Consider the following 26,722-nt stretch of genomic DNA (forward strand, 5'->3'; position numbering starts at 1 on the left):
CTCTGCACATATCTTGTCTCACAGCCAGTGTCTTTCGTGTATCTGCTCCTCCCCTTGGCTACTGTTTGAATGGTGCAGGCTTATTGATTCTTTGTGACATTAAAAATATAGCCATACATCCTTATATAGGATTCAGGAAATGACATGCAGCTTGCTGAAACCTTCCCAGAACTGAGAGTGGTGATGTCCCAAGACCCAAGTTCAGTTTTGTTTGCTGCCATAGATTTTTATGTGTAACAGCATGCCTCTGGATGTGGTTTCTATGTAGAAAATGGTGTTAACAAGGATTGACTGTGTCACGAGGATGCTGTTAATCAAATTGAAAGATTTAAAAGAAATCAGAGTAATGTAAACAATGCATAGAAAAGACAGACAGATCCTGTCTGTACTTCACATAATTCTTCCCATTATGGGATCTCCAATCACCTTGCTGTGATTGGAAGTGCCATCAGTTGCACGTTTCCATGGGAAGCAGCAGAAGGACGTTGTTTCACAGGGAGACTTCAGGCAGTCCCAGGCTGTGGGCACAACTGTGCTTCCTGCATCTCTTCTGTGCACCCTGGATGACGCTCCTCCTTCTTTACGTGTGGAATTGCAACCTGAAAGTAAAACTGTGGCAGCTTTCACACAACCCCAGTGTTTGCTGAAAATGTGAAACAAAATAGAAAAATAGTGTTTTCCCATTTGTCGCCCCTAAGTGAGTGAGTGAATGAGTGAATCAGAGGACAGAGGGCTGTTGAGATGCGGCTTCCACCAGCAGCGATGTGGGACTGCATGGAGGCAGTCAGGCCAGATCCCACTAGAGAAGAGGTGCAAGCAGTTTGGCTAAGTTGCAGTGAATCTGTAGTGACTTTTCAAAGGGGGTTGGGGGGAAAGAAGGAGGAGTGACTGGGGCCGTGTGACTGGTGGCGAGCCAGTTTATGCACAGGAGGAACCAGGTTCTGTCACTCCACATGCACAGGAGTTTGGAGAAACATGAGTAAGGAGGAAGATTTTGACTGCTGGAGGAGAGGTAAGCCAAAGTGTGGCAGGGGAGTGGAGCAGGGGTGCAGTCCTCAACTTTGCTAGAAGGTTTGAATTGATGTACAAGGCTAATGTCCTGAATGAGAGCAGCTAGTAAAAGGAACAAAATTCTTAAAAGCTGAACCCATCCTTGGCTGTCAGCACAGTCATTCATTACTTTTCTAAATGAAATACAACTCTTCAAGGCTGCCCCCCACTGCTGCTCCAGGATGCCACTCTTCTGCAGCCTCCTCTTGGTTGAAACCCAGATTCATTCCTGGATAATTTATCTTAGTTTATCCTTACAAAAACAGCTTTTCTTGATGTTTACCCCAGCCTATTTTTAGAATGCAGTTGTGTAAAGAATCATTGGCAAGAAGACTGTGAGTTCATCAGAAGATGTATAGGAAAAAAAAAAACCAAACCAAACATTCCTTGTCCCTTTAAAAGCAATAGTTACATTGTTTTATTGGTTAAATTGATAATTAAATTAACAGACTGCTGGTAATCTGTACAGGAGTTCAGAAAGTACTGGCTGCTTATGTTGTGCTGAGAACTTGAAAGAGGAAGATGGGATATTTCACTGTCTGAAAATGTCAGTTCACAAGTCGAAGGATTATCATTTCCAAATCTATCATGGACAAAAAGGCTGTTAAAGAGGAACATGGGATTTTATCCGTCTCTTTGCTCAGGAGGGGTCAGCAAATAAGTAAAGTGTGTGCAGCAGAGGTTTTTGAGAGCTGAATGTTGAGGGGCAAGTGTTTGGTGACACTGCCAGTAATGGGAAGGCAGGGCAAAAACGTTTTCTCAATGGAGAGGCTGAAATCAGCAGGGCAAAAATGACTGCTAGGTGGGTATTTCTAATTTCATACTGGCGCTTAGGGACATAGTCATAGTATTTTTACCTAATACTAATATGAAAAGGAATGTAAGCAAAGGTGTCCAAGCAACATAACCTCGGTGTAATTGAGCTGCTATTGCATTCAGGAAACCAAGAACAAAATCACATCCAGTGGCACTACCTTTGCTTCCTTATTGCCTACATCACCTCAGACTGCAGATCACCTGCTTTCAGTCCCCAAGCTCCAGTGCAATTGTCTTTCCATTTCTACTATCTAATTGAGCCAGTATGATACAGCAGTTCATTACCCTTGCATTGTTTTCTCAAATGGAAATACAGTAAGTAGTTTGCTTGCTGTTTTCTTTTTCTACCCATATCTGTGTATCTATATTTAGATTTCAGATTTAGAACTGAATTGTACCAATTCCTGGGGTGCTGATTCTGTTCTGGCAGAAGCTAAGGTAATTAACAGTGTCAGTGATGGATTTTGGGAGGCCAGCTGGACAACTTGGCTGGATGCAGACCCTGCTCATGCAGAATCGTCAGGTTTTAAATCATGAGAATCAGTGGAGTTACTTGACTTCAGAAATGCCTGGGAAAAAAAAAAAAAAAGTTCTTTGACAAGCTATTCAGACCACATTCTATTTTGCACGGCTAGATTAGCTATCAGAGCTAGGCGCCCAGAACCACACTGAATTTTTAGAGAACAGCAAGGCTCATTTTCTAGAGCTCACATTAAATGTACAAGGAAACAAAATCCTCAAATTCAAAACAAAAAAGTAAATTCCTTGCCAGAGGTGGCACCACAAGAGTAGTCTGGTTACGCTGAATCATCTTGTATCACCTCATAAACGCAGCATCGTTACTATACACCTAAACTGTATTAAACCAAAGGTACTTTAAAAATCACATTTTGGTATGCTATAGGAAATCTGAGATAACTCTGCTTAAATCAATGGAATGGAATTGAACAGATTTACAGCCTGGCAAAATTTACTCCAAAATCTGAGTGAACTAATTTATCCACATGGTAGTATGACAGACAACTAAATAAAATAAATACAGGAATTGAAGTGGGAAAACATTCCGTTAACTCCTGATGTAAAGGAATTTTAAAAATGGGTGGGTGTGTTGTTAAAGGAGGACTATTAATATGTTTTGCACCTAAGTCTCTCTTATTTGAAAAGTTTGGTGGTTTTAAAGTCCACTAACCCATGTCTTCACAGAGTAGAATTTCCTCAGGATGTGAATTGTCTCTCAATGTGTATGTATAGCTCCAGGCAGACAGAGCCAAAGCATTAATTCAAACTTCTGAGCATTATCATAATTCAAATAATAAATGGTTTGAAACTTTTAAACTGCTTTAGTGCAGATGGTCTTTTTCTTAATTCCCAGCCCCATAGTTAGTGAGCTGAGCTTATTGAACTGCTTGCCAATTCTGTTAAGAGCAGATGGAGTGAAACGGGATGAAGGCAATATTTCGGTGCAGCTCCCATGCATTGGCTCCCACCCCCAAATGCCATTATCGACATACATTTTACAACTCCACATCTCTTGCCGTGAGCGGTTAGAATTATAAAGAGGTTGAGCATACTTGGCTTGAATGTCAGTAATCAATAAGGATGCTCATTTGGCTTAATAAGGATAAATTGTTGCCCTTGAAGCAAAATACCATTCCAGCAGTCAAAGTGAACTAAGACTAGTTCCTTGATGTTTATACTAACTGTGGGTGCATGTGTGTGTGCACACACAATTATGTTATGCATTTCTCTGACCATTCCCTAGCACTATGGATTCCTCTTGTGTGTCTTTTAATTCCTTTGAGAGCTCCCTTTTTAAAAGCTCATTTCTTCCACTTCAGGCTGGCTTTTTTTCCTACAGACTTTCATTGTAAACTCTGTCTTTCTAAAAAGCTCCCAGTTTCCCCTTCTAAAGCCTGCTGACAAAACGTGATAGGTGGGATTTTCAGAAGTGCCTGCTGTGAGTGGACTGTTGCTAGCTCTAAAGCCCGTGATTAAATTCTGTCCAGCTTTAGCTAGGGCAGACAGACCTCTGTGGCACAGACTTAAATTAATTCTGAGTGCTTAGGAAATACTGATCGTACTCCTGTGGGAAGCAGTTATCATTTTTATAGAAATCATGAATGTTCTGATCACACAAAAATACATACTACGTAAACACAGCTACAAGATCGATGGATCCCTGGAGACTTCATTTTTGATGTTTTAATGAATAAAACAGGACATTTAGTAAATAAAACAGGCCAGAAGTCATCCTTTGTCCCTCAGACTAGCTGGCATGTGCGATCTGTGGCCAAATGGCTAAACTCCTGCATAAATAGCAGTGGCTGCCTGCAGTTTTCATCATGGGACTTGTTCTGGGCACTTTCTGAGAGACTTGTCACCAGGCCAGGCTATGTCAGAGACCATGCTAGCAATGTCACAGTATGAGTGACTGGCCATGCTGAACCCATACCCTGACAGTTTTTACTTCATTAGTACAAATATGATGTATTTGTCCAGAATTTTCGCTGACCTTTCCAAAAGTTCTGTGACTTCAGATGGATTTCCATTGCAGGAATATCCTTCGTCTAAATTTCTTTTCAAAGTTGGCAGGAGCTCTGTAACCTATCTGGCAGACTCAGGCAAATATAAGTTTGAGAAGGTGTGGAGGCTGCAGGAAGCATCCAATATTGCTGAGGCTTGATGGTAAAATGTGGTGGTAGAAGCCTTCAGTTACTTTCCACTTCCCCAGATGTCTAGAAGTCTTCCATCCATGAAGTCTATGCTGCCAGTAAATTTTAAAAGCTGATAGCAGGACATGACTAATTCCATGCCAACTGCAGTAAAAATGGGAGCTTCTGTGAGCCACAGTTTTCATTAAAGCTCTCTTTGCCCCCTGTATCCCAGGAGTTAGGGTAAGAAGGCCTAATATTTGCTGTGTCTTGCCACTGAGTGCAAGAATGACAGATCCTTGTCTTGGCTGAGAGCTGGGTCTATGGCAGTTCATCGCAAGTGAGTAAGTGTATCCTCACTGTGGAAGTGCAATGTCCCGAAGACATTGTGTAGTAGTTTCTGTGGGCTGGAACCAGTCACCCATGTTTTAATGTTTGCTCATGTCATTTTTAACCTTCTGTTTCTTTCTCTTTCCTGGCAGATTTTTATTGGTGAGATATCCATGTATTTCATAAAGTCAACCCGAGAAACCCTAATTATTCAGGAGAAAACTATTTTGACTGGAGAGTGCTGTTACCTGAACCCACTGCTTCGAAGAATAATACGTTTTATAGGTAAGCACTGCAAATTTAGTCCCTGTTCACACCAAAAGTGAGCAAAACATCCTAATAATCTACACCACAAAATAAATTAAGCTGTGAAATCTTTGCAGGCATCTTCCACCTTAGAGGGATAGTCCCCCTCAGGATTTGCAAGGTTATGTTCAAAATGTGCTATATCATGTTGTCTAGAGGTGGTTTATATCGTATTCTGCTGAGCTTAATGCTTCTGGACCCTTGAAGAAAGGTTATGCCAATCAAATCCTTATATGAATAATTCTATCATTGCTAGTCTATGTGATCTTACCATTTTACCTACAAATTGGTGCTCACCAGCCCATCTCTTTAGCATTTTTCTTTTCAGTTCTAATGTTAACATCCATAGGTCTGCCACATGATGTTCAGCTAAGCACAGTGTAAAAACGCCCAGAGCCCTCTTCAAAATAACATTCTTATTTTCATTGTATTTGTTTTTTGTTAGAGCTTTAGTTAATCGCTGAGAAATGAATGAAGAAGTTCTGTCATAAAACCATTTGGAGGTTGCTTTATATGGTGCTTGCAAACCACTATGTCTTTTTCACAGCTGATTAATGGAAAAAATGCCCACAAGACTTTACTGAGGGGACTCTCCCATGGTTCTTTTGGAACAGAAAGAGGAACATTGCAGCTTGTGTTTCCGCTGTGGCACTGACACAGAATCTGGTTGTCCTCTGAAGGCTTTCCAATTCACAGCCATTTAAGGTTGCCCAAACTGCACCCTTGTTTAGAGATAAGGAGGGCTGGTTGCTCACTTACTCCTTCCTTACAGCAGCACAGTAAGAAGGTGGCAGCTCTGAACTGTATGCGCAAGGGGCTCTAGCTTCCCTCCTTCTTACTCGTTCATGAGAAGTCCCAAGTTCATGCATGGAATGGGATAGCTTGTCTTGCTGCTGGCATGAGCGACTTCCCAAGAAGAGATTTGCCACAGAACACCTCCCTCCCTGTATACTCTTAGAGGTAAAGTTACACACTACATCTTACAGAGAGCTGGGTCTGAATTCACAGTCCGAGTTAAAAGAAACAATGTGGAAGAAAGCTGAAAATATTTGGGTTGCTTCTTCCCTGTCACTGCTGAATTTCTAAGCTTTATCTGGAAGAAAAAGGTATGCTGTGACTGTGGCAAGGGTTGTATTGAATCCATGGTGCAGAGCCCTAACTCCAGGCAGGGATACTTGCTCAGAGTATGGAGTTGAAAGTCTTACCCTGTGTTAAGGTTTTCAGCAGCAGCAATTACGTGCTGGAAAGAAGGAAGAGCCCTGGTTTTCTTTCTTCCTCTGCTCTCTCTGTGCCTCCTGCTTTATGCATGGAAGTTAAGAAATGAAATGCTTGTTTACCTTCTGCCACACTGTGGGTGGAGACAAACCGCCTGTAGTTCATTCCTCAGGCCTGGGCTGTGTGCTGCTTATGCAAACAAAAGACATGGGAATGCAGTTAAAAGCGAAATACCCTTAAACTTCACATAGCCTCTAGGATATATTGATGGATAGTAAACTGCCATTAAGAGAGAAGCAGCATATTGGAGTCCACGGGGCCACTCAGGGCTGTTTGACTGTTTCAGCACATTCAGCATGTTGCAAAGTCCTAATCAAACACTCTTGCCTGCGGGTTCCCCGCTAAAAGGGCTTAGACCACGAAGGCTAAGCACTTGCTCTGTGTGTTTTCTTACAGTGAGCTTTATTCTTAAACATTCATGCTATTGTTTCTCCTCTGGTGGGAGAGAAGGGGGTGGCAATGGTAGAGTGGACTCTCGGAGAGCAGTCAGATATGAGCCCTGATAGAGAAATCAACCTTGGCTTTGCAGCTACATTTCATTTCCTGAGAAAAATGAAGTTAGCATTATTAGAAATGGCTTAAAGTGTTTGTCTCATCTTAAACGACACTGATTGTTTGCTTGTTTTCTTCTGAAACCTCCTTCTTCAACAGTAAAATGAGAGAAATGGAGTTTGTTGGAAAATGGCTGAAATAATTTATGAAAGGAACTGAATATAACTGCACGTTTTTCATTGACATTCCAGCTGCATTTTGAAAGCATGACATGGACTGAGCAGCTGTAACCCATGCTGGATGATCAGGGAAGTTAGTTCCATACAGCAGCTTACTTCAGAAAGAGGCTACCTGGATGCTTGACTCTGGAGAGATGACCAGGTTGCTTATACACGGATTTCCTTGCATGTGTCTCCTCTTGCTAAACTTGAGGGCCATAAGTTGATTAATTAGGTTGTCTTCCAAGATATCCCAGCAAGAAGTCTTGCTTGTTGTAAAGAAGTTTGCTGCTGTTTCAACTTATATTTTCTCATTATTTGGTGGCACTGGAAGTGCTGGCCCAGACTCAACTGCTGAGGGCTGCAGAACAAGCCATGGTTGAAAACTTTATCATGCTCTGACTGTGATGCATATTGATCATTGTAATTCCTCTCTTTGCAGTTCTGCCAAACTATGCCTTATGAAAATCATAGCTATGTGCAGCAATGAATTCAGCTAGCAAGAATTTAATGGTTGCAAACTGATTACACATCATATAGTCTCTGGAGACTTTGAGATAGGGTTGGCTGTAATTGATTTAAAGGCTGTAACACCAGTGAGCCTGGGTAGTGCTGGAGAGTCCCCTGATAGTTTTTGTACCTCAGGAATCCATCTGTTCAATGGATGTATTCAGTGACGTACCACAGCTAAGCTAACTGACCAGAACATGAGAATGCAGTGATTTAGAGGCAGACAAATTGCTGGTGAAAGGCTTCGCGGAAAGGGCAACTAGCCCTTGCTCTTCAGGGTCATACAGCTGAAGTCCATGATGCCACAGAGAGAATGGAAGAACATGTACCTCTTCCAGACTTTGATGCTGAGGTATAATGGGAGCTGATGTCATCCTGCTAAGAAAGAGCTTTATCTGGCTTAATCTAGCCTAAAAAGCCTGGGAGTGCACTTGAGTCCAGAATTTAGCATATGCTGAGAAAAGATGTAAACAGTGCAAGTCACATGAGAAGAAGACCCACAGCCTCTACAGTTGGTTACTAGCAGAAAGGATGGACAGAAGTTAATTTAACTTACATAAAGCCACTCCTTCCTCACGTCCACGTGTCACATAGTCTGGCTGCACAAAGAAGCCTTAAAGAAGGAGCAGAAGCTGTTTCTGGAAAGGCTTCCTGGCTTTTGTTACTGTCCTGGCTCTCAGCTTTGTTTTGTGTGTCAGGAGCAGCGAGAAAGAAGAGGCTAGAAGGCAAAGCAGTAAACAGAATGTAACTGGGAGAGACTAATTTAAGCCAGAGATAGAGAGTACGCTATACTTGCAAGGAACTGAGGATCAGATTTGAACATCTCTTTACCTCCAGTGAGAAAGACCTTAGACAACTAGATGTGCAAACCAAGGAAAGTCCTCTTCAAAAATACTGAGGACAGAAAATATGAACCTTAAATCCTTCCAGCTCCATCTCACCTGAACTAACACTTGCCTTGGCAGAAGAATCTAAATCTTCAGCAGCTTCAGTTTTGAATGCTTCAGTTTTAATTTCTCTACTTAACCCTCCCCCTAAATTGCTGCCAAAAAGTCCTTCCAGCACAAACCCATAATTTCTGGGCTCTTATTCACATGCTATTCTAACAGTCTTTCTCCTGCTGAGCTCCTTGTTTGGCTGTTCATCAGTGTTGCTAGCTCTGTCTATTGCTTTTGGTAACACAGATGTCTGCCCTGAAGAAGAATCCAGCTCTCCTCGCTCACTGTAACCTCAGTAGAACCCTGTCTTCTCCCTGCAACTCATGCTCAAGCTCTCTCTTCTTCCACCATGAATCTAATATCGGTGTCTGCTTGTTGACTCCATAGAAACTCTATTACAGACATTTAACGTGCCAGTGATTTGGAATAAAACGACAAAAAAAAAAAAAAAACCACAACAGAAAAAACCCCCCAAACAACAAAAAACCCTTTGGGAGTTGTAGAAGAGCAGCTGAAAAGACATAGGGAAGAGAGAAGTGAGAAACCTGTGGGTGGAAGTGGGAAAGGAATGAGGTGGTAGAAGGCCTTATTAGAGAAAAACCATGAAACCCTTAAGTGACAAAAGAAACAATGCCTTGAAGCTGTGCTTTTTGGTAACATATCATCATGTCTTCTACCAAGTGCATTTATTTAGGGACTCCTCTCTCTCCCAGTACCCAGTTAATTATGTGATTTTGTCATACTCAATCTGTTTGGAAAAAGGTCATATTATACATGCACACTCACACTCTCCCAATCCCTTTTCCACCTGCTATGTTTTTAAAAGCAGATTAGAGTTTCAGTGGAGGGAGCCCCTGGAAGGACTCACGGCTCTATGGAAATGCTGATCCTTGGCCCATCTCTGAAGGTTTTGCTCTAATGGTCCCGTGTATCAAATAAAGCCATAAATGTATAGTTCTGTGACTTGGACTCTGCTAAACCACCCTTCATCATTATATCTTGAAGGGTGCTGTTAAAGGAGATCTGTATTATTAATCCATTTTAGAATTAGAGAGATGGAAGTTGCAGAGAAATTTATTGTCTGTTGCCATGATATCAGGAACGGGCTCAACAGCAAGCTTCTTCCCAGCAATCCTAATCTGATCCCAGGGTTGGCTTTGATCTCCTAGTGAAGACCCCATGAGGTTCACTGCTCTAGGCATCTACTGCCTCTTGTGTCTGCCTGCTTCACCTGTGAGTGTCCTGCCTAGATAGTGTTCCCTCAAGACATAAGAAGGAAGACATGTGGTCTGAGCATGCAAGAAGAAATTCAGTTCCCGGTGCAAAAGCACTATGAAACCTCAAGACTCCTCCCCACAGACACGGGATTTGTTTTGTCCTTGCTGCTTCACAACTATCAGTTTTCATCTAGACAACAGCCAGCTGAGAGCCTGGCATAAAAGAGAACAGTAAGGTTTGATTTGTCCCCACACAGTGACCTGTTTCTCATTGTGGAGGTTCTTCAGCTATAACAAAGGAGTCCTACAGTAGTTTAAGCGGCTGCAGCAGTTTAGATTAGAGGCAACACACCCAAATACAGCTTTAGCCCTGCTTAAAGGCAGCCAGTTAATAACAGAACATGCATAGTTTCACGGTGAACTTCACATCCAAGGCAGACGTAAGGATAAGGTCAGGCAGACAATGTCCTGCAGCTGCCTAGGGAATCAACATCAGAGCTCTAGGGTGTATCTATCCGATTGCAATAAACTCAGTATGTATATAAATCTTGTAAACCTTTATTTGCTGAACTAAAGCCTTAATTTGCTGAAATAAAGCCCTAATTTCATTATTTAGCTGCCCACTGTGAGGTGTCACTGTGCTTTAAATTAAGCTGTCAGCAGAAGCTGATCTGTGCCATTTGTTAACTAGAAATTATGCACGTCCAAAGTAGAAGCCACTGGTAATGAATTAATGGACCATATTGCATTTATGAACATCTGAACTGGAGAGAGGCTACTTGCATGTTATCAGGGCTTTGCAGGTATACAAATTAATCACTTTGATTAGAAACCTAATATAATGAAATGCAACACAATACACACTCTAGCCACCCTGCCAAACTGTGTCGGGAGATCTGAATCCAGGGATCCTGGGAATATGATAGCAGCTGTATATAAACAGACTAAATCCTTGATGACTGAAACCATTCACTAACTAATGCTAAAATAATTTATAACCTCTATTTTCAATACAAATAATAAAGTAGAACATGAAAGCAAATGCAAGGTGGTAAGATGTTAACAAAGTACCGGACGGGAAATTACCACAAGACATAGTGAATAAAAATACATGCTGAATGTGGTGAATAAGGAATAAGAATATGTGGATAATATGGTGAATAAAAAGTCTGTGTGTACTCGAGAGACAGGGAAAAGGGGCAGAGGCCCAAGAAGCAACCATTATGGTTACTCAAAGGTTCAGCACATAAGGGGCAAATTTTGGCATCAGAAATTTGTAATAAAACTGCTGGAAGGGGTTGGGAGACAAGGGAGGAGAGATCATGTGACTAAAGAATAGCAGTGCAGCACCAATATTTTAGACAGAAAAACTGCTCCAAAGCAATCTTGCACCACTTGTTTGACCTGAAAATCTTCAGAATAAATGTCTGTAGAAGCAGCTATAAAAGATAAGAGGAAGATGGAACAAATTGCAACATATATCAAAGTCTGATGTTTCCAAGCTAAGCCAGATTTTTTTCACTGATAAAAGAATTGATTTTCTAAATATAGGGAACATAGCAGGTTTCACCAATCTAGTCTGCAATAAAGAATTTGACATACACTGGAGCAAGTTGAGAGGCAGCCCTTTGCCACAAAAACAAATGTCTACCAATGTGCAGAATTAATTCCTGGGCCAGGAGCAAGAAGAAATTTTGGCTCTGCTTCCTGTGGACAAAGGCCCAGGGAGGGATTTAAGACAAAGCCCAACACTCAAGATCCCCACTAAACTCAGAAGGGGAGAATCTTAGAAAGAGACAGCCACTGAGAGCTTGAGGAAAACAAGGAGAGAATAAAGCACAGAGCATGGTTGGCAAGATAAGAAAAATTAAGGAAAACATCCCAGGAGAGTTTCAGGTTTTAGGTTTTGCTTAATTCTTTGCTCCACTATCAAAGTGCAAAAAAGTGCTTCATTCTGTATACATGAAGAGAAAGCAAGAGGGGGGAAAAGGCTCAAGTTTAACAACTGAGTCCAAAAGATCCCATGGAGATAGTATAACAAGAGTGCTTATCCTTTACATCATCAAAAGAGTGTCTGGAGTTTGATTCTCTTTCCTTACAAAATCTAAGCGACTGGTCAGTGAAGTAACTATAACTTTCTGCTTGTTTTGTGGAAAGCCCATTTAGGCTACTATTCTTAAAACCCCATCTCTTCCCAGCAACTCTAGCTACAGAGTCAGGGAGGGAGAAAAACCCCATTTACCTTTCTAAAATTTGGGAATAGCAACTATCAAGAGCTCTCCATGATGTGCCTTGCAGGGTCAGGAAGTAGTGTTCATTTTTCCTGACACATTAAAGGACTTTTTCTCATTCTTTTGAGAAATGACTAATGACTTATAAGGCAATTACAAGGAGTTCAAATAGTACTTTTTGCACGTACTCACTTAAGACTCTTGCTCACCCATCAGGGCCAAAAGAAATGATCAGATGTGGAGCTTTTTCTGAAACACCTCAGTTCTTGGCATGTACTTAAGTGATCAAGACTGAAGTCCAGACTGCCTGGCTCTTAGGTTTCCTCTAAGTAATAATCCTCACTGCATTCTCTGTGATTTGCACAGTGCATCAAAAAGATGCTGTTTAATGCAAGCTGTGCAAAATTTAAGAATTTGGCCAAAGACCTATTGCCAGGGGAAAACCATGGATTTAAAATATTAGCAGAGTGATAAAGGAAATAAAAGAGTGGTGACAGTGCTCTCTCAATTTCCCTTTTAAACACACTTAGCAGGATAAATGGGAAGAAGACTGTCATACCAGTAAAGAGAGAGGGGCCAGTCCTGCAGTCTAGAACCACAGGAAAGCAACCTCCTTCTTTGACAACCACTGGCTTTATAAATCTATGATCACACATCAGTTCATTAATAATGAACGATAATAAACTCATGTAAAGAACAGTAATAAACCCAGCCCCCGAAATCATCTCCCCTGTGGTAACACTCCTTCCTAACCTTGGGGAAGTGTGGTAAGGACAAACTGCTTTGCGCTCTTGCAGCTGCTCCAGGCTGCCACCCAAGGAGAGGACTCTTCCCATCAGTACCCCAGTGAGGAGTTTGTGTGACAGCACAGCTGTATCAGTCACAGCACGCCATCTCTGTGAGCGAGTAGCACTGGCAAGCCACTGTTGATGCACATACAATGAATCCATTTTTAGTTATGGGTTTTATTTTATGTTACTGTGTGTACAAGTGTGCAAATAGGCCCAGAATGTTTAGAAGGACCTAACTCTGTCAGCTGAAGCCCTTATGCTATATTGCTATATCGCTAGCTCAGGATCTTAATTTTCAACATCAGGTGGTAAATAGTCAAAATCCAAAAGGTACTTGACACGAGACAGTTGTTAAGTGCAGTATTGTGTCTCAGCACTACACTGCTCTTTCAGATTCAGAGCTGTTATATTACCATTTTCTGGCCTAGATGTGGTAAAAAATACATAAACATTTTTAACAACTCGTTTAAGTGACATGCAAGCTGTGAGCCTTTGCAGTAGTGGAAACTTTACAGGCATGGTATAGGTGCAGTTTTCAGTGAAGTCTGTAGCTCACAGTTCTGTTCAGAGCTTGAATCACAAAAGCACATTGGCACTTGCTTATGGTTTTCAGCCTGTTTCTAAGTCCTTCTGGAGTTACTGAGTTAAGCACCTGTCAGAGTTAAGCATGCGGTCTTCTGTGTTACATCTTTGATGCAGGACTCTGCTGGAGTCAGTAGGGACTTTTTCCAAGCAATGACTGCAGGGTTTAGTCCCTTGCCTGTTATTATGTCTCTTCCTTCCAGGTACCAAGACTTTTTTTAAACCTGTTTGAATAATCATTATTTTTAACCTTTCATCACAGGAGTGTTTGCATTTGGACTTTTTGCCACTGACATATTTGTAAACGCTGGCCAGGTTGTGACTGGGAACTTGGCTCCCTACTTCCTGACTGTATGTAAACCCAACTACACAGGAAACGACTGTCGCACCCACCACCAGTTCATAAACAATGGCAACATCTGCACTGGGGATGTGGAGGTGATTGAAAAGGCAAGGAGATCCTTTCCATCCAAACATGCTGCTTTGAGCATCTACTCAGCTTTATATGCCACGGTGAGTGCTAACTTGTATGAGAAGTTTCTGTATGTGCATCTAGATGGGGACATTTTTCTCACAATGGGTTTTTGAAGAAAAAGGGGATGGTTTGGGGGAGGGCTTTCTTCTTTGTCTGTAGGAAAAAATCCCCTCCTCTCTTTCTGTTTTACCAATCCTAGTATAAGCAAATCAAATGCTTATTGCTTTTAAGGCACTTTATGATGTAGTCCTAATCTCGTCTTTGCTGCAGGTTTTCTCAGTAGCCTTTGAGTATGTATCAGCCTCGTCTTCTCCTTGCCCCTTATCTCATGAGCATTAAAATGAAGTTGATGCTTAAATGGCACCTGGATCACTGCTACTTCTTTTGTTCACATGTCATGGGTTGTTGAACATTTAAAATGTAAATTATGCCATTCCAATGGGAGGCTGAACTAATCTGGATTTTGCTCCCCACGTTTAGGACCTGAATTCCCTGTGCAAAGAAGGTTGTAATAGAAGTCAGTGCCAGAATTTTGCTGTTATCACAGAGAAGTGGACCCCAGTTGACATCTTGACAAAATGACACTGCTATCTGTCAGGAAGGAAATTGCCTTTAAAAGTCTAGTGAAACAGATCATCTGCTGCTTTGTGTTCTCTGGCTAATGTTTCTATAATGTTTGAAAATCAATCCAAGAAGTTTATTCACGAAGTAGAAAAACATGGTGGCTTTGCCCTTAAGATCTAAGGACTTAACTGGTTCTGATCTCAGAATGACTTAACTAGGTCTTTCTACACCCATAGCTTGACTCAAATGAGTGGCAGAGTCTGTCTGTAGGTCATCAGGATTTGAGAAAAGCCTTAACTTATTAATGACAAGGTATTTACTGAATATTGTATCGTGATCTTGGTAGCAGATTAATAAAACACCACATTATTACTACAAAATGAAGAGGCCACCCACTGCTGTTTCAATATCCATCTGTTCGCACTGAACGTTGCGTGAGTAATGATGGAAATATAAATTGGTAACTCCTTTGATCAGGATTTGTTGGGAAGTGTTTGGAAAGCCCATAAGATTTTGTGTGCGTTACTTCTGGACAGTAAGCAGCCATGTGTGAAATGCAGTTCCCAATAAACTCCACATCGTTGTAGCAGCTGTTTTCATCATGATAAACTCCTAGGTGGAAGCTCCAGGATCAGGCTTGATCCTGGTTCTGCCCTAAGTTAGTTACATCTTAGGAAGGCAAGTCTTCTACAAACGGACTGATTTCTACAATTGAAGGGGAATAATGCTTTTCCTTCCTCAGCTTAAGTCCTCAGTAGTTCAGTGTTTCTGAGCCCTAGTCTTTCAAGAGTACCTGCGATGGGCTTGCACTTCTCCCCACATAGGAAGATACCACATGGAACCAGGACATGGAATTACTTCTGAGCCACAAGGCCATAGAATTCTGCCCTTAAGGCATTTTAGTCCAAATTTAGCCCAGTTGTCTGCTTGAAGACACCCTTTAGCACTAAAGGTGTTGCCACTTGTCTTTTCTCTGCCTGTCAGCTGGGAATAACATGAACATTACCTAAGAAATGCAGTGTTCAGATCTAGCTTTGCTTAATCATTGGGCTGTGCACAATGTTTTGAGAAGTGTCTTGCTGATTCTAATATGCATGATAAGGTGGGCTGCTGAAGATAAAACACAGAGTATTTGGTTAGTAACAGCTTTATTTTGCATAAATCTGAAGATTTGAGACGTGGAACAAGAAAAATGAAACTGGCTGAACATGAGGCAGGAGAATGGAATCATTAGCGACACTGTCTTTCATTGTATAAATGTCTGTTGAGATCTGGGAGCCTCCTCCCATCAGTGAACCTTGAGTATCCTCTGCAGATGTCTCTGCACTGATTCGTTCATTAGTCTGCTAGTGACAGTACTTACACTGTGATTGGTTTGGCTTTGTGTTTTGTTTTTATTTTGTGGTTTGTTTGGGTTTTTTTTTATAATCTGGGTTTTATACTTAATGAAATAGACTTTTTCTTGTCACCTGCCAAAGAAGTTGAGGAGAACCCAAAGCATCACTTTTATGATATCTGTAGGGAGAAATGAATCTTGAATGCCTGAAGCAGGGGAAGGAGAAAACAGCCGGCAGACCTGGCTCCCATGCTTGCACAAAAGTTAGAATGGCATCTAATTAAGTTTTATTAATCTCCCAGAAGTATTGCAGGAAGAGATGGCAGTCACTGTACATAGCACATGGTGCTGTACAGTTAGAAACACATGCTTCTAAGTACCTTTCCCAAGGGAAAATGATAGGCTAGAAATACCCCTTAATTCATTAACGTTCCTGGCAAAAATCAAAAAACAGATGATAAAATCATATGTTGCATATGGTTATCCCAGACATATCATCTTTAAACAACTGTTACTTCATCCTCTTCTGAGAAAGGTCATGGGAGAGTCAATGACAAGGACATCTAACAGATCATAGTGTTCAGTCTGAACACGGAAAATTAAAGTATTTCACCAGCACAACTGGAGGACCTCTTATTTTAGAGACAAGGTAGATATCCTTGCTGATCCTCCTGTTTGCCTCTGGAGTGAAAGCAAGGAGAACTGTTTTGCAGTCATAACAGGGTCTCCACAGTTGAAAGATATGACGGATCACTTACACTGACTAGTAGTGATTTTAGGATTCTTCAGTTAAGCTCTTGCCTAGCAGCATTCGCAAGTAATGTTTTCTGTCACCTCTTTCTGGTTAGAAGACTCTGCTTCATCAGACCAGATCATGACCTGACATCTGTTGTTTACACCTGGCTGTGTTGCTTCTTGACTCAATTAGAGTGACACAATATACTTGGACATGAAAGTGTCAACATTTGGGAAATTCTGAATAGCAGAGAACACTACAGCAGATCCTTTCTGCAACTCAGGTCGCTGTGATCCCACCAATAATTTCTTCCATTTCTGCAGTAACACCTACCAGATGCATCAATTAAAATCAAGTCCTTGGCACTTAAAGCACCTGCACTGATCATTTAGGAGACTGCGTTGTGTTCTACAATACACAACATTGTCAAAGGCTCTGCATCTCTCTTACTATATAAATTTATGGTAAAGGAAAAGATTGTCTCTAAAGCTTGTAGGACAGAGAATTTTCCAGTATTGGTATGAAATGGTGAACTTTCCAAGGAAAATAAACTATCACAAATCTCCACATTTTCTGCCGAAAGATCAAGACAGACTTCTTCCATTCTGCCTTTCTCATCATACATAAAACATACATTCTAAATATATGCATATATTTGTATATATATGTATGTATATCTATTTTAAACTTGCAAACAGAAAAGCCTCCTTGGCTGTCTATGCTTTTGTCTGTCTGAAAAAGATGGGAGAGTAATTACACACAGGATGAATGCTACTATCACACATTGCACATTGCTAAATACACTGCTTGAGTGTACTGATAAGATTACAGTAAAGAAGCTGAATAGATAATTTATATAGTTAAAGCATATGTAGTTTATTTTTAATATGATTTGTCCTATTTTCTTCACATCTTTTTATATTCACTTCTTTCATCCCTCTCCGACCCATCAAATAACTGTTTTGACATTTCGAGTTTTGTAAATATATGTACCCTTTATATAGCATTGTGGGAAATTTTCAAAAACACCTGCTGTGTGTAGGAAGTGACTTTCACTCAGATTTTGGGCTCTTACACAAAGCTTTGAAAACACACTCTAAGTGAAAGGGTAACACGTTATGAGAATCTTAAAAAAATATCTTGGCTTTAGGGACCAGGACAATAAAGATCAGACTGCAGGGATGAGGAAGTTTGACCAGAATGATGAAGCTCTCCCAGTTAATTTCTTAGCTCAGTGTGTGATTTATGGATGAACTAGAACATACCTTCTAGAAAAAGAGTTTGTCTTGTTTTAAACCCTCCTCATGAGGGTTGAACAGATTTTCCCTGGAAATTCGTTCATGTGGTTAATTACCCTTGTTGCTGAAATGTTCTCTTTACTACAAGTTCACGTTTTCCTGCCAAGATGCATGAAACTTCAAATACATTAGATACTTACAGTCTGTAATAAGGAGAACTCTCCCATGCTGCTAAGCCAAAGATCCAGCTTCACCTCATACCTGTAAGAAAACAAGCATGTGTGTATTGTTCTCTGTGACTAGGGTTTGCAGATGGACTGCATTCTTAAAGGTGGTGCTTTTCCTTTGGATGCTGTAAACTGCAGCAGTGCTTTGGTGGGGAACAGAAAAGCAGTCCAGCTCCCCATTTCTCACATGAATTGGCTTCTGCTAAAAGAAATGCATAGAGTGAAAGGGTGAGTGGTAATTATTCACACAGTGGCAATGACATTTTTTTCCTATTGTTTCCAAAGAACCTTAACCTGTTTTGGTGAGTCAGGTGCAGCTCAACCTGCCAGCAAAGACTGGGGCAAGATTGCCGCCTAGTGCTCAGTTGGTAGCTGTCATTTCAAGGCATGTGCTGCAGTTGGGTGTTAAATTTGAAAAGCAACGCAACCAGGAACCTGTCGAGTAGCTTAATCCCATTCCCACTGCCATTACACACCATAACGTTCCAGTTCATAAATCGAGTTCACCTTTGAATGATATGCTCAGCAGCACATCATTTGAGGGCAGAAGACTTCACTTCCCCAGGCAGAGCTCTGGCACATTCAGCTGTTAGAAGTCTAGTACTGCAGTTTCCTGGCAGGTGAAAGTATAACTTTGCCTAGCTACAGTTCTGGAGGCAGTCAGATTTGCCTTCCCCTTGTCAGTTTCTCTGGCCTGTCCCTTTCCCTTCCAAGAGGTGGTTGCTGCATCCTTCCCTTCTTCTAGAGTTACATATTGTAATGGGTTTAGGGCTAATGTTTTTAACACCAGCCATCGAGGAGAAGCCAGCTGGGGGGTGGAGGGGATGTTTGATGGCACAGTCAGGGAGAAAGGAAAAGAAAGACGGACAGTGAGCAAGTTAGATTAAAAAAATATGCACAATGCAACAGAATAAATGAATAAATGAAAGGCAGTGAACAGAATGACACTGAGAGTGGCTATAAATTGTGTTTCTCAATCACAAAACTATGTGCTAGACCATAGTATACCTGGCTCATGAAGAAAGGGACAGGCATTAAAACACAGTAAAATAATTGCCCATGGTTGCCAAATAGATCAAATGTGAAGCAAGCTGTGCTGGTAGTTGCAATTGGAAGCACCAGGCAAGGCCTCCACAGACTTCCTTCAGCACATGCACAGGAAAATCCTGAGGTAGCTTCACCCCAGCCAAGCCATTGTGGGTCTCCACAGTCCTGCAGAGTCCCGCTCTGAATTCAATGCTGTCCGTGGCAAAGCGCTCAGCAGTGCCCTTCCCCAGAAGTGAAATCATCCTAGAGAAAGATGAGGTTTGTGATTGGCAGACAGCACAATCAGAGATCCCAGTTGTGGTGTTACTGCAAGTGTGATTAACACACTAAGGATCTTCTATAGTCTTTGGTTCAGAAAAGTAACAACCACATTACCAGTTCTGACAACTAAAGAAGGGTCAAGAATGGAAATATTTTCAGCTTTGGTGGTTTTACTGTTTTTACAAGATAACATATTTTTTCTTTACAAATAAAATAGCATCTTTTGATATTAAACACTGGAAGAAACACTTCTATGGCTTGTAATGTTTCCATTCTCCAGCAGAACAGGTGTTTGTACTTTCACTGGATCAGATCTACACTATGTGAATGAGGTTCATTTGCCACCTGATTGGTAATGAGAATCAAATTAATTTTTCAAATGTATCTTCCTGATTCTGTTTCATGTATAGGAGGCAGTGTGTCATCTGGAGACATTTCTGGCAAACGCGTCTGACATATTTGCTTTCCTTATCAAAGTTTTGGAAATCCTGCAGGCATCCATACTTCCTTGCTGAAAAGGATTTTACTGAATTGTTTTGCCATGAGGCATGGTTTGCTTGATCTTTGTAATTTTGTGGCTCTGCAGTTAATGAGTGGCTGCTAATTGTGGCCCACATGGTTTCACATAAAAAATGAATTTAAAATAAAATACAAACTGCCAAAAACATATGGACTTCATTAAAAATTACTTAGGGCACAGTGAAACTTGTGCTCTGGAATTACATTTTCAGAAATAATTTTGTTTTGAAAGAAATATCTCTCATATTCTGTGTTTCATTTCATTGTGCAGAGAAAATGTCTGGAATGGTTTCTCGTAATGTCTCCTGTTTCTTAACACCACGTAAGAAATTGGAGCAGCTAGTTCATGTGGATGCTAAGCATTCCATCATGTGCACGTTACAGTTTCTGCAGGGTTATAAACATAAATTCTTGACTCCCTTTGCAAACATTTAGTCATGTACACTCAGAGTGCACGTTCGCTAGCATATGAGCAAGTATTTGCACCAGTTACGAAGTCAGTAAAACTGAGCCTGTACATACCAGCTCAGAAAAAGTCCAGTATGCAAATGCAGTTGATGGGATATTTGATATCCTGAAACATCACTTAACAGTATCTGTTTTGTTCTTTTAAAAGTGTCCTCTGAATTACCTTAAGCCTCTTCCTCCATTTCCCAATGCTTTTTTAATGAATCTTTTTTTTTTTTTTTTCATATCTTTGCTCATTTAGATTTTGTCTGGGTAGAAAAAGCTGAGTTTCTGACAGAGTCTCTTTTCATTTTTGGCTTGCCCTTTGTTTCAGATGTACATCACAAGCACAATTAAAACCAAGAGCAGCAGGCTAGCCAAACCTGTGCTGTGTCTGGGTACCCTGTGTGCTGCATTCCTCACTGGGCTAAATCGAGTTTCTGAGTATCGAAACCACTGTACAGACGTGATCGCAGGCTTCATCTTGGGGAGTGCTGTAGCTCTGTTTCTGGTAAGCCCATCAGTCCTTCTGCATTCCTTTCAAAAATACCTCAGGTTTTTGTTTGGTTTTTTTTTTAAATATTGTTCTCTTGTGGCCTATTGCAGCTGATAAATCCAGCTGCTAGAAACTAATTCTAGCCCCATCATCAGAGAAAATCCTAATAGAAAATCAGGTTGATACTAATTAGTAAGGCTAACATGATGAAATCTGTGCATTGTATATATTTCAAGATTATTTTAATTTCTGTACATGTTCTTACTTGACCTGTCCTGGAAAATGCTTTAAAAATGCTGTAGATTTCAACTAATGTCAAAAGGGGGGCATACTTGAGGCTGCTTCTCTGACAACCCTGTGTTGCAAAACCCCACTGTCTGGCCTGGTATCTGGCAAAAATGTAGGATACAGGGTGTTGTCTGGGGCTCTAAGCAGTGGTCTTGGTTCCCTATTTTGTTTCAAACCATAAAAGAAGTGTGATAGAAAGGAAGGTCAGGACAAGCTCCCTGGGAGACAAAACTGCCTCCCTTTGCAGCATTTGGAGTTGAGCTGAAATTGTTCACCATCTCAAAGGATAACCAAATGTGCTAACATAGCTCAAAGGCCTTCCCACCGAATCTGGGAGCAGCATCTCTCTGGACCTCAAATGCTACTTGCTCCACTGTTGGCTGTGTGGTTTAAGTGCTTGTTTAGTGAAAGATCTCTGGCTGAGAATTTACCTACACTGTTACCAAGATATGTGCTGGTTCTATTTAATCAAATTATGCTTCAAAATCATCCACTGCATAGCAACAGACACTTTATCCCTGTAATCAGGAGGGATTAAGTTTCAAAGATTCCTGAAGTCTAGATTGTTCTGTCACTGATTTTTATTCTGTGCTTTAAAAAAACCTAACAAACCTTCACATATAATTTATTCCCGTGTTCCCTTTAAATAAAAAGATGTGTGCATGTTGGAATGGGCTGCCCAGGGAGGTGGTGGAGTCCCCATCCCTGGAGGTGTTCAAGAGTAGGGTCGATCTAGAGCTTAAGGATATGCTGTAGGTGGGAACTGTGCTAGGCGAACGGTTGGACTAGATGATCTCCAGGGTCCTTTCCAACCTAGATGATAAAACAAAAAAACAAAAAAACCAACCCTCTGACCTGAATCTCGTTGTCTTTAATCTAAGTAATTTGTCTGATTCCCACTGGGAGTGGCAGTTTAAATCTAGCCCATGCAATATAAGAGGCAGTCACCCCGTATGTCTGGTCAGGACAATCTGTGTGCTCCCAGTAGCTGTTTCTAGCAGCAACAGCCTGCTTCCATCCACATTTTGGCCCTGCAGACCTTCTGCCACCCTGCAAATGTCACAAGCCCAATTGCAGAGTGGTGGAATGGGTCTCCCAGGAGCTTGGAGGGGAGGGGTGCTGTGAGATTCCTGCTGCCAGCATGAGATTCACACAGGCTGCAGTCTGCTCCTTGCAAGGAGCTGGCTGCAGAAATCACTCTTGAGAGCAGATGTGTTGGCTTCTGTATGTCTTTTTTTCCACTGTGTTCCCAGGTCCCCAAATGCTATGCATGTTTGCTCTTACTAGCATCACCTATGTGTGTGCAGTAAGTCTGGTCATGGACAAGGGAAGGGCTTGTGGGATAAACACCACCGCAGTTGTGCTGGAGGTATTCAGGAATGGTGCTAGTAGAGCTTGATGTCATCCAGATGTGAGGTAGATTCATCCATCCAGTGAGTTGTTTTCACTGTTTGGAAATGATGGTCAGAGTCTGACGGGAATATTTGACCAATAAAATCCATCATCAGGTAGTTCTGTAATGATAAAGCAGACATGGGAGTCTGGGCTGTATAAAATGTAAAAAGGCTGAGAATGGTTCAACACATGGGATTACAGGCCAGATGAATCCATTTACCAAGGTATTCCACCACACCCAACTATGTCAGTAAACACACTGTAGCCCAGGGCTGAGAGACATGATGCGAGACATGATGCCTTGAACGAAACCCCATGTTCTTTGCAAAAACTGGCAGTTGTGAGACCCCTGATGACAGAACATGCTAGCCTCACTTTTTTTTTTTTTTTTCCTGTATTACACAGGGGATATGTGTTGTCCATAACTTTAAAGGCACTCACGGAGCTGCTTCTAAACCGAAGCCTGAAGACCCACGAGGAATGCCACTAATGGCTTTTCCAAGAGTGGAAAGTCCTCTGGAGACATTGAGTGCACAGGTACTTGTAAAGCCTCTCACCCAGATCATCATCAAACACATTTTCTGTTATGACAGAGGAAAAACTAGTTGAATATATAACTACATGGGAAGCTGGTTTTATTCCTGACATTAAGCGCATTGAACAAAGTAAATTTGCCTCAGGGGAGAGTTTGTTTTAAGGCATTTATCCCTTAAACTACCAAATACTGTAGATCTTCTGCCCCTGTGCACATTCAAAGATAAAGCAGTAGGATTTCATATGCCTTTGCATATTATTTGTGATAACAAACTTTCGCTTAGAAGAGTAGAAGACTGAGAGAAAACTAAAGATAATTCTATCTAATTACACTTTGGAATGCTTTTGGATGTCTTAAGGATTTACTCTAACATTCATAATCCAGAGAATAAACTATGCTGTTCAGAAAAATATTATAGAGATTAGTTTTTTATCCTTATTACTGTTCAGTATCTTCTATAAGAAGAAGAAATCATAGTTTTCTATCTCTAATTCATCAGAAGAGAAGTTAATAGCATTCTTCCAAGTTTGCAAAAAAGTAGGCTAGCAGGAGCATCATTATTCATGGGGGTTTCTGTTAAACTACTAACTTCAAATGGCTTGTGTTAGCGTAACTGAATCATACTGAGTCCTTTCTAAACAGACAAGCAAACGCCACCTGCCAAGAATTTCTGGGAACAAGGAGGAACTGTTGTTTATCAGTGATCTGAAATGGCAGGTGTAATTTATTTGTTCTTTAAATTGTACTTCATTAGATGTCCTGTCATTCCCGTGTACCTGGTGTATGGCAAGATCAATAGTGACTTGTTAAACCTTTTGACAAATAAACTGAAAATAGGAATTTAAAAAATTGCAAAGACACTATTTCTAATGCCTGGAAATAGTTTGTTTAATTGAAAAGTCAATTTTGATTAGGTAAAGATTTGCTGGAAGATGTTCAGCTAAATCTGGAGACCTGTGTGCATTAACTGTTCTCTTGGTGGAGCTGCAGTCGATACTAAGTGCTACTTACATAACCACATAGCATCATGTATGACAACAAGGATGAACAGATGAAAATATTCATAGACTGTGAGAAAAATTTTGTCTCGTCAGCTATGTATAGCTTCTGGATTGTGACATGCAGGTAGAGACTAGGCCTTAACAGTTGATGTCCACTATACTCAACAAGGTAATTTTCTCTGATTTAGAGTATCAGTCTCTAAATGACCCTAAATCTACCTCGCAGGAGTAGATAGGGACAAAAGTGATCCCACTCTGAAGCTGTTACAAACAAGCTCTTGGGAGTGGCTGCTCATTACTGTTTCTTTGTATAGAGGTGCATTGTCCTCTGTGCAGATTTCTGCATCCATTCCCACTATTGTTTCGCCTTGCACCCACACAAACCCTGCAGATGCAGCATGATCCAAGGATGACTCAGTATTGCCACTTGAAGTCCTGGACATTGGCTTCTACGGTTAAATCAGCACTTTTTCCACCTAACGAGGACTTCTGTATTGCTATAGATCTGTGGCTGCATGTGTTTTGGCATAATGACCCCACCTCTGTATGGTTTTAAGCTCTACACATTCCTTAGTATCAAGCTGGGTAGGACCTACATGCACACATCACATGAAGCCAAACCATGGCCTTTAGGCTATTCATGGCTCAGGACAGATCCACTGTATTGGTTATGTGACTGTATGGAGTACTTGAGCCTGTACTTACATGTCCCCATGGGGAGGATCCAGTGCAGTTTGAAAGTCTCTATGGAAAAAGCCCCATCTTGTTTTCCAAGCCTGTGAGTGCTCATAGCCCAGAAGTAGGGCTTGAGTTCAGCGTTTTTCACCATGAGCTCAGGATAGATGGCAGTTACATTTGCAGAGATCTCTTCATTTTAAAGCCCTACATTAGCTGAGGAACAGATTTTACTCGTGAAGATTTTTCTCATTCATTTTACATGCTAGGATACGTAAATGCCAAAATATATACAAATGTTCACGTTTGCCTTTTCCTCTTTGCAGAATCACTCTGCCTCTATGACTGAAGTAACCTGAGATGGAAGACTGGCAACTGAAGCTATTTTTTATTACCCTCCAGTACAATACTCCCAAGACACAGTTACCACATGTCTAACTGTGATGACCAGTATTATGTCATGTCTAGTTAGAGGCTAATGTTTTGTACTTTTTTTGTATGAGGAAGTGATGTAGCTTGCCCTGAATTTTTGTCAGCTTTAATATTATTATGCCAGAATTTAAAAGCAAAACAGAAAAAGAACAAAAAAAACCTTTTCTTGTTTGAAGTGTGCACTGAGGAACTACATCTATGGAATTGTTGATGTTGTTATGTGATATTTGTACACAATTTTTTTTCATTTTTGAATTTATATATATTGGGAAAAAAAAATTCACTTTTACCTTTTCTTACCATAAGAAGTGCTTCTACCAGTGGGTCAGATTCTGATCTGAGTACGCTCAGCATAGATCTGAAGTATTTGCATATATTTAATTCAGATTAAAATACTGGTGATCAGAAATCTAACCTGGATGATACTATCAACAAGTAATAAACATCCATCCTTGATTCAGTGAGCTATTTAAGCATTCCTTAGCATTATGGACTTCAGTTAGCCATCCAGCTTCCAGACTAGTTGGCAGACTTGAAGTATGTCCTTAAGCATCTTACTGAATCAAAGCCTGATTGTTCTGGTGTGGGTGATTGTGCTAGTTATTGAAGAATAACTAAAACAACGTCCTCAGTCTGCAATATAGACAGACTGGACATGAAAACTTATAGTAGTAGCTGATAGCATGTGAGCTGACTATATCATCTCCCTAGATCTCCATTCCTCCTCTAGGCCCAGCTAAAGCTCCCAGTGAAACCTGGCTTCAGGAATTGACTATGGGGATATACAGCCACCACTGTGGAGCTGAGGCTGTGCTTTGTGCTTTAAGTGTTTCATAACTTCATCATAGATTTGTGGGGTAACTAGTAACACTGGTGCAAAGGAAAAGTGACACCACTTCTCCAGTGGAGTGGCATTACTTGGCATTCAGACTGGCATCAACAAGAAGCCAGTTTTGCCCCAGCAGTGTAGTTTTCACTGAGGGGCTTTGGCAAGTGAAAAACAAAACAAAAAAACCCACAAAAAACCCCTGCCACGATCTGTAGTAGCAGTCTGTATTTTTGTAAATTCTGCAATATAGAATTTATATCAAAACTGCTATTTTACAGTTTAACAACTTTAAGGAAAAAAACACAATGAAGTGTGGGTTGGGGGTGGGGGAAAACCAGAAAAGAACCCATTTCCAATGGCTAGAACTGGGGCAAAGGCTTCATTACATGACTTTTCACTGTTTCTAGGATTTTTCTTGCATCTCATTCTTCTAGCATGGTGATAATTGCTGTGTGTCTCCTTTAAATAATGGAGCCTCTGTCTGTACTTTTACTGGAATGTTTACCTCACATTTCCATGTTGGTTCTTCTTGGCTTTTTTTGTATATTTTTTCCAGAACAGATGCAAAAAAAAATTAACAAAAAACCAAAACATGTCGCCTGGTCTCTGTCATTTCCCTGTAACACAAAGAAAATGTGAGATGCCTGTTTGTGCCTGGTCTTGCACTGTTTCCTCCAGGTTGGTATTTTCTTCTGACTCCACTGATGTCTGCTTCAGGCTTAGGAATCTAAGGATCAGACTTGGGCTAAGCAGGCTTTTTGTGAGCATGAGGAATCATCGATAGTGTTCTGGGTCCCTCACTACAACTGTGACC

General features: G+C 41.0%; 1 protein-coding gene across 1 annotated transcript in view; it reads left to right on the forward strand.

Moving 5' to 3' along the window:
• The window catches only part of PLPPR1 (phospholipid phosphatase related 1), a 139,725-nt gene extending 113,511 nt beyond the window's left edge, over positions 1–26,214 (forward strand). Inside the window, exons 4-8 of the mRNA XM_074932283.1 lie at positions 5,000–5,132; positions 13,670–13,920; positions 20,592–20,768; positions 22,842–22,973; positions 24,974–26,214. Coding sequence (XP_074788384.1) covers positions 5,000–5,132; positions 13,670–13,920; positions 20,592–20,768; positions 22,842–22,973; positions 24,974–25,006 — 726 coding nt within the window. The 3' untranslated portion in view covers positions 25,007–26,214. The remainder of the gene's footprint in view (positions 1–4,999; positions 5,133–13,669; positions 13,921–20,591; positions 20,769–22,841; positions 22,974–24,973) is intronic.
• Positions 26,215–26,722: the final 508 nt, after the last annotated feature.

The sequence above is a fragment of the Athene noctua genome, chromosome Z (genome assembly GCF_965140245.1).
Source record: "Athene noctua chromosome Z, bAthNoc1.hap1.1, whole genome shotgun sequence".
NCBI lineage: Eukaryota > Metazoa > Chordata > Aves > Strigiformes > Strigidae > Athene > Athene noctua.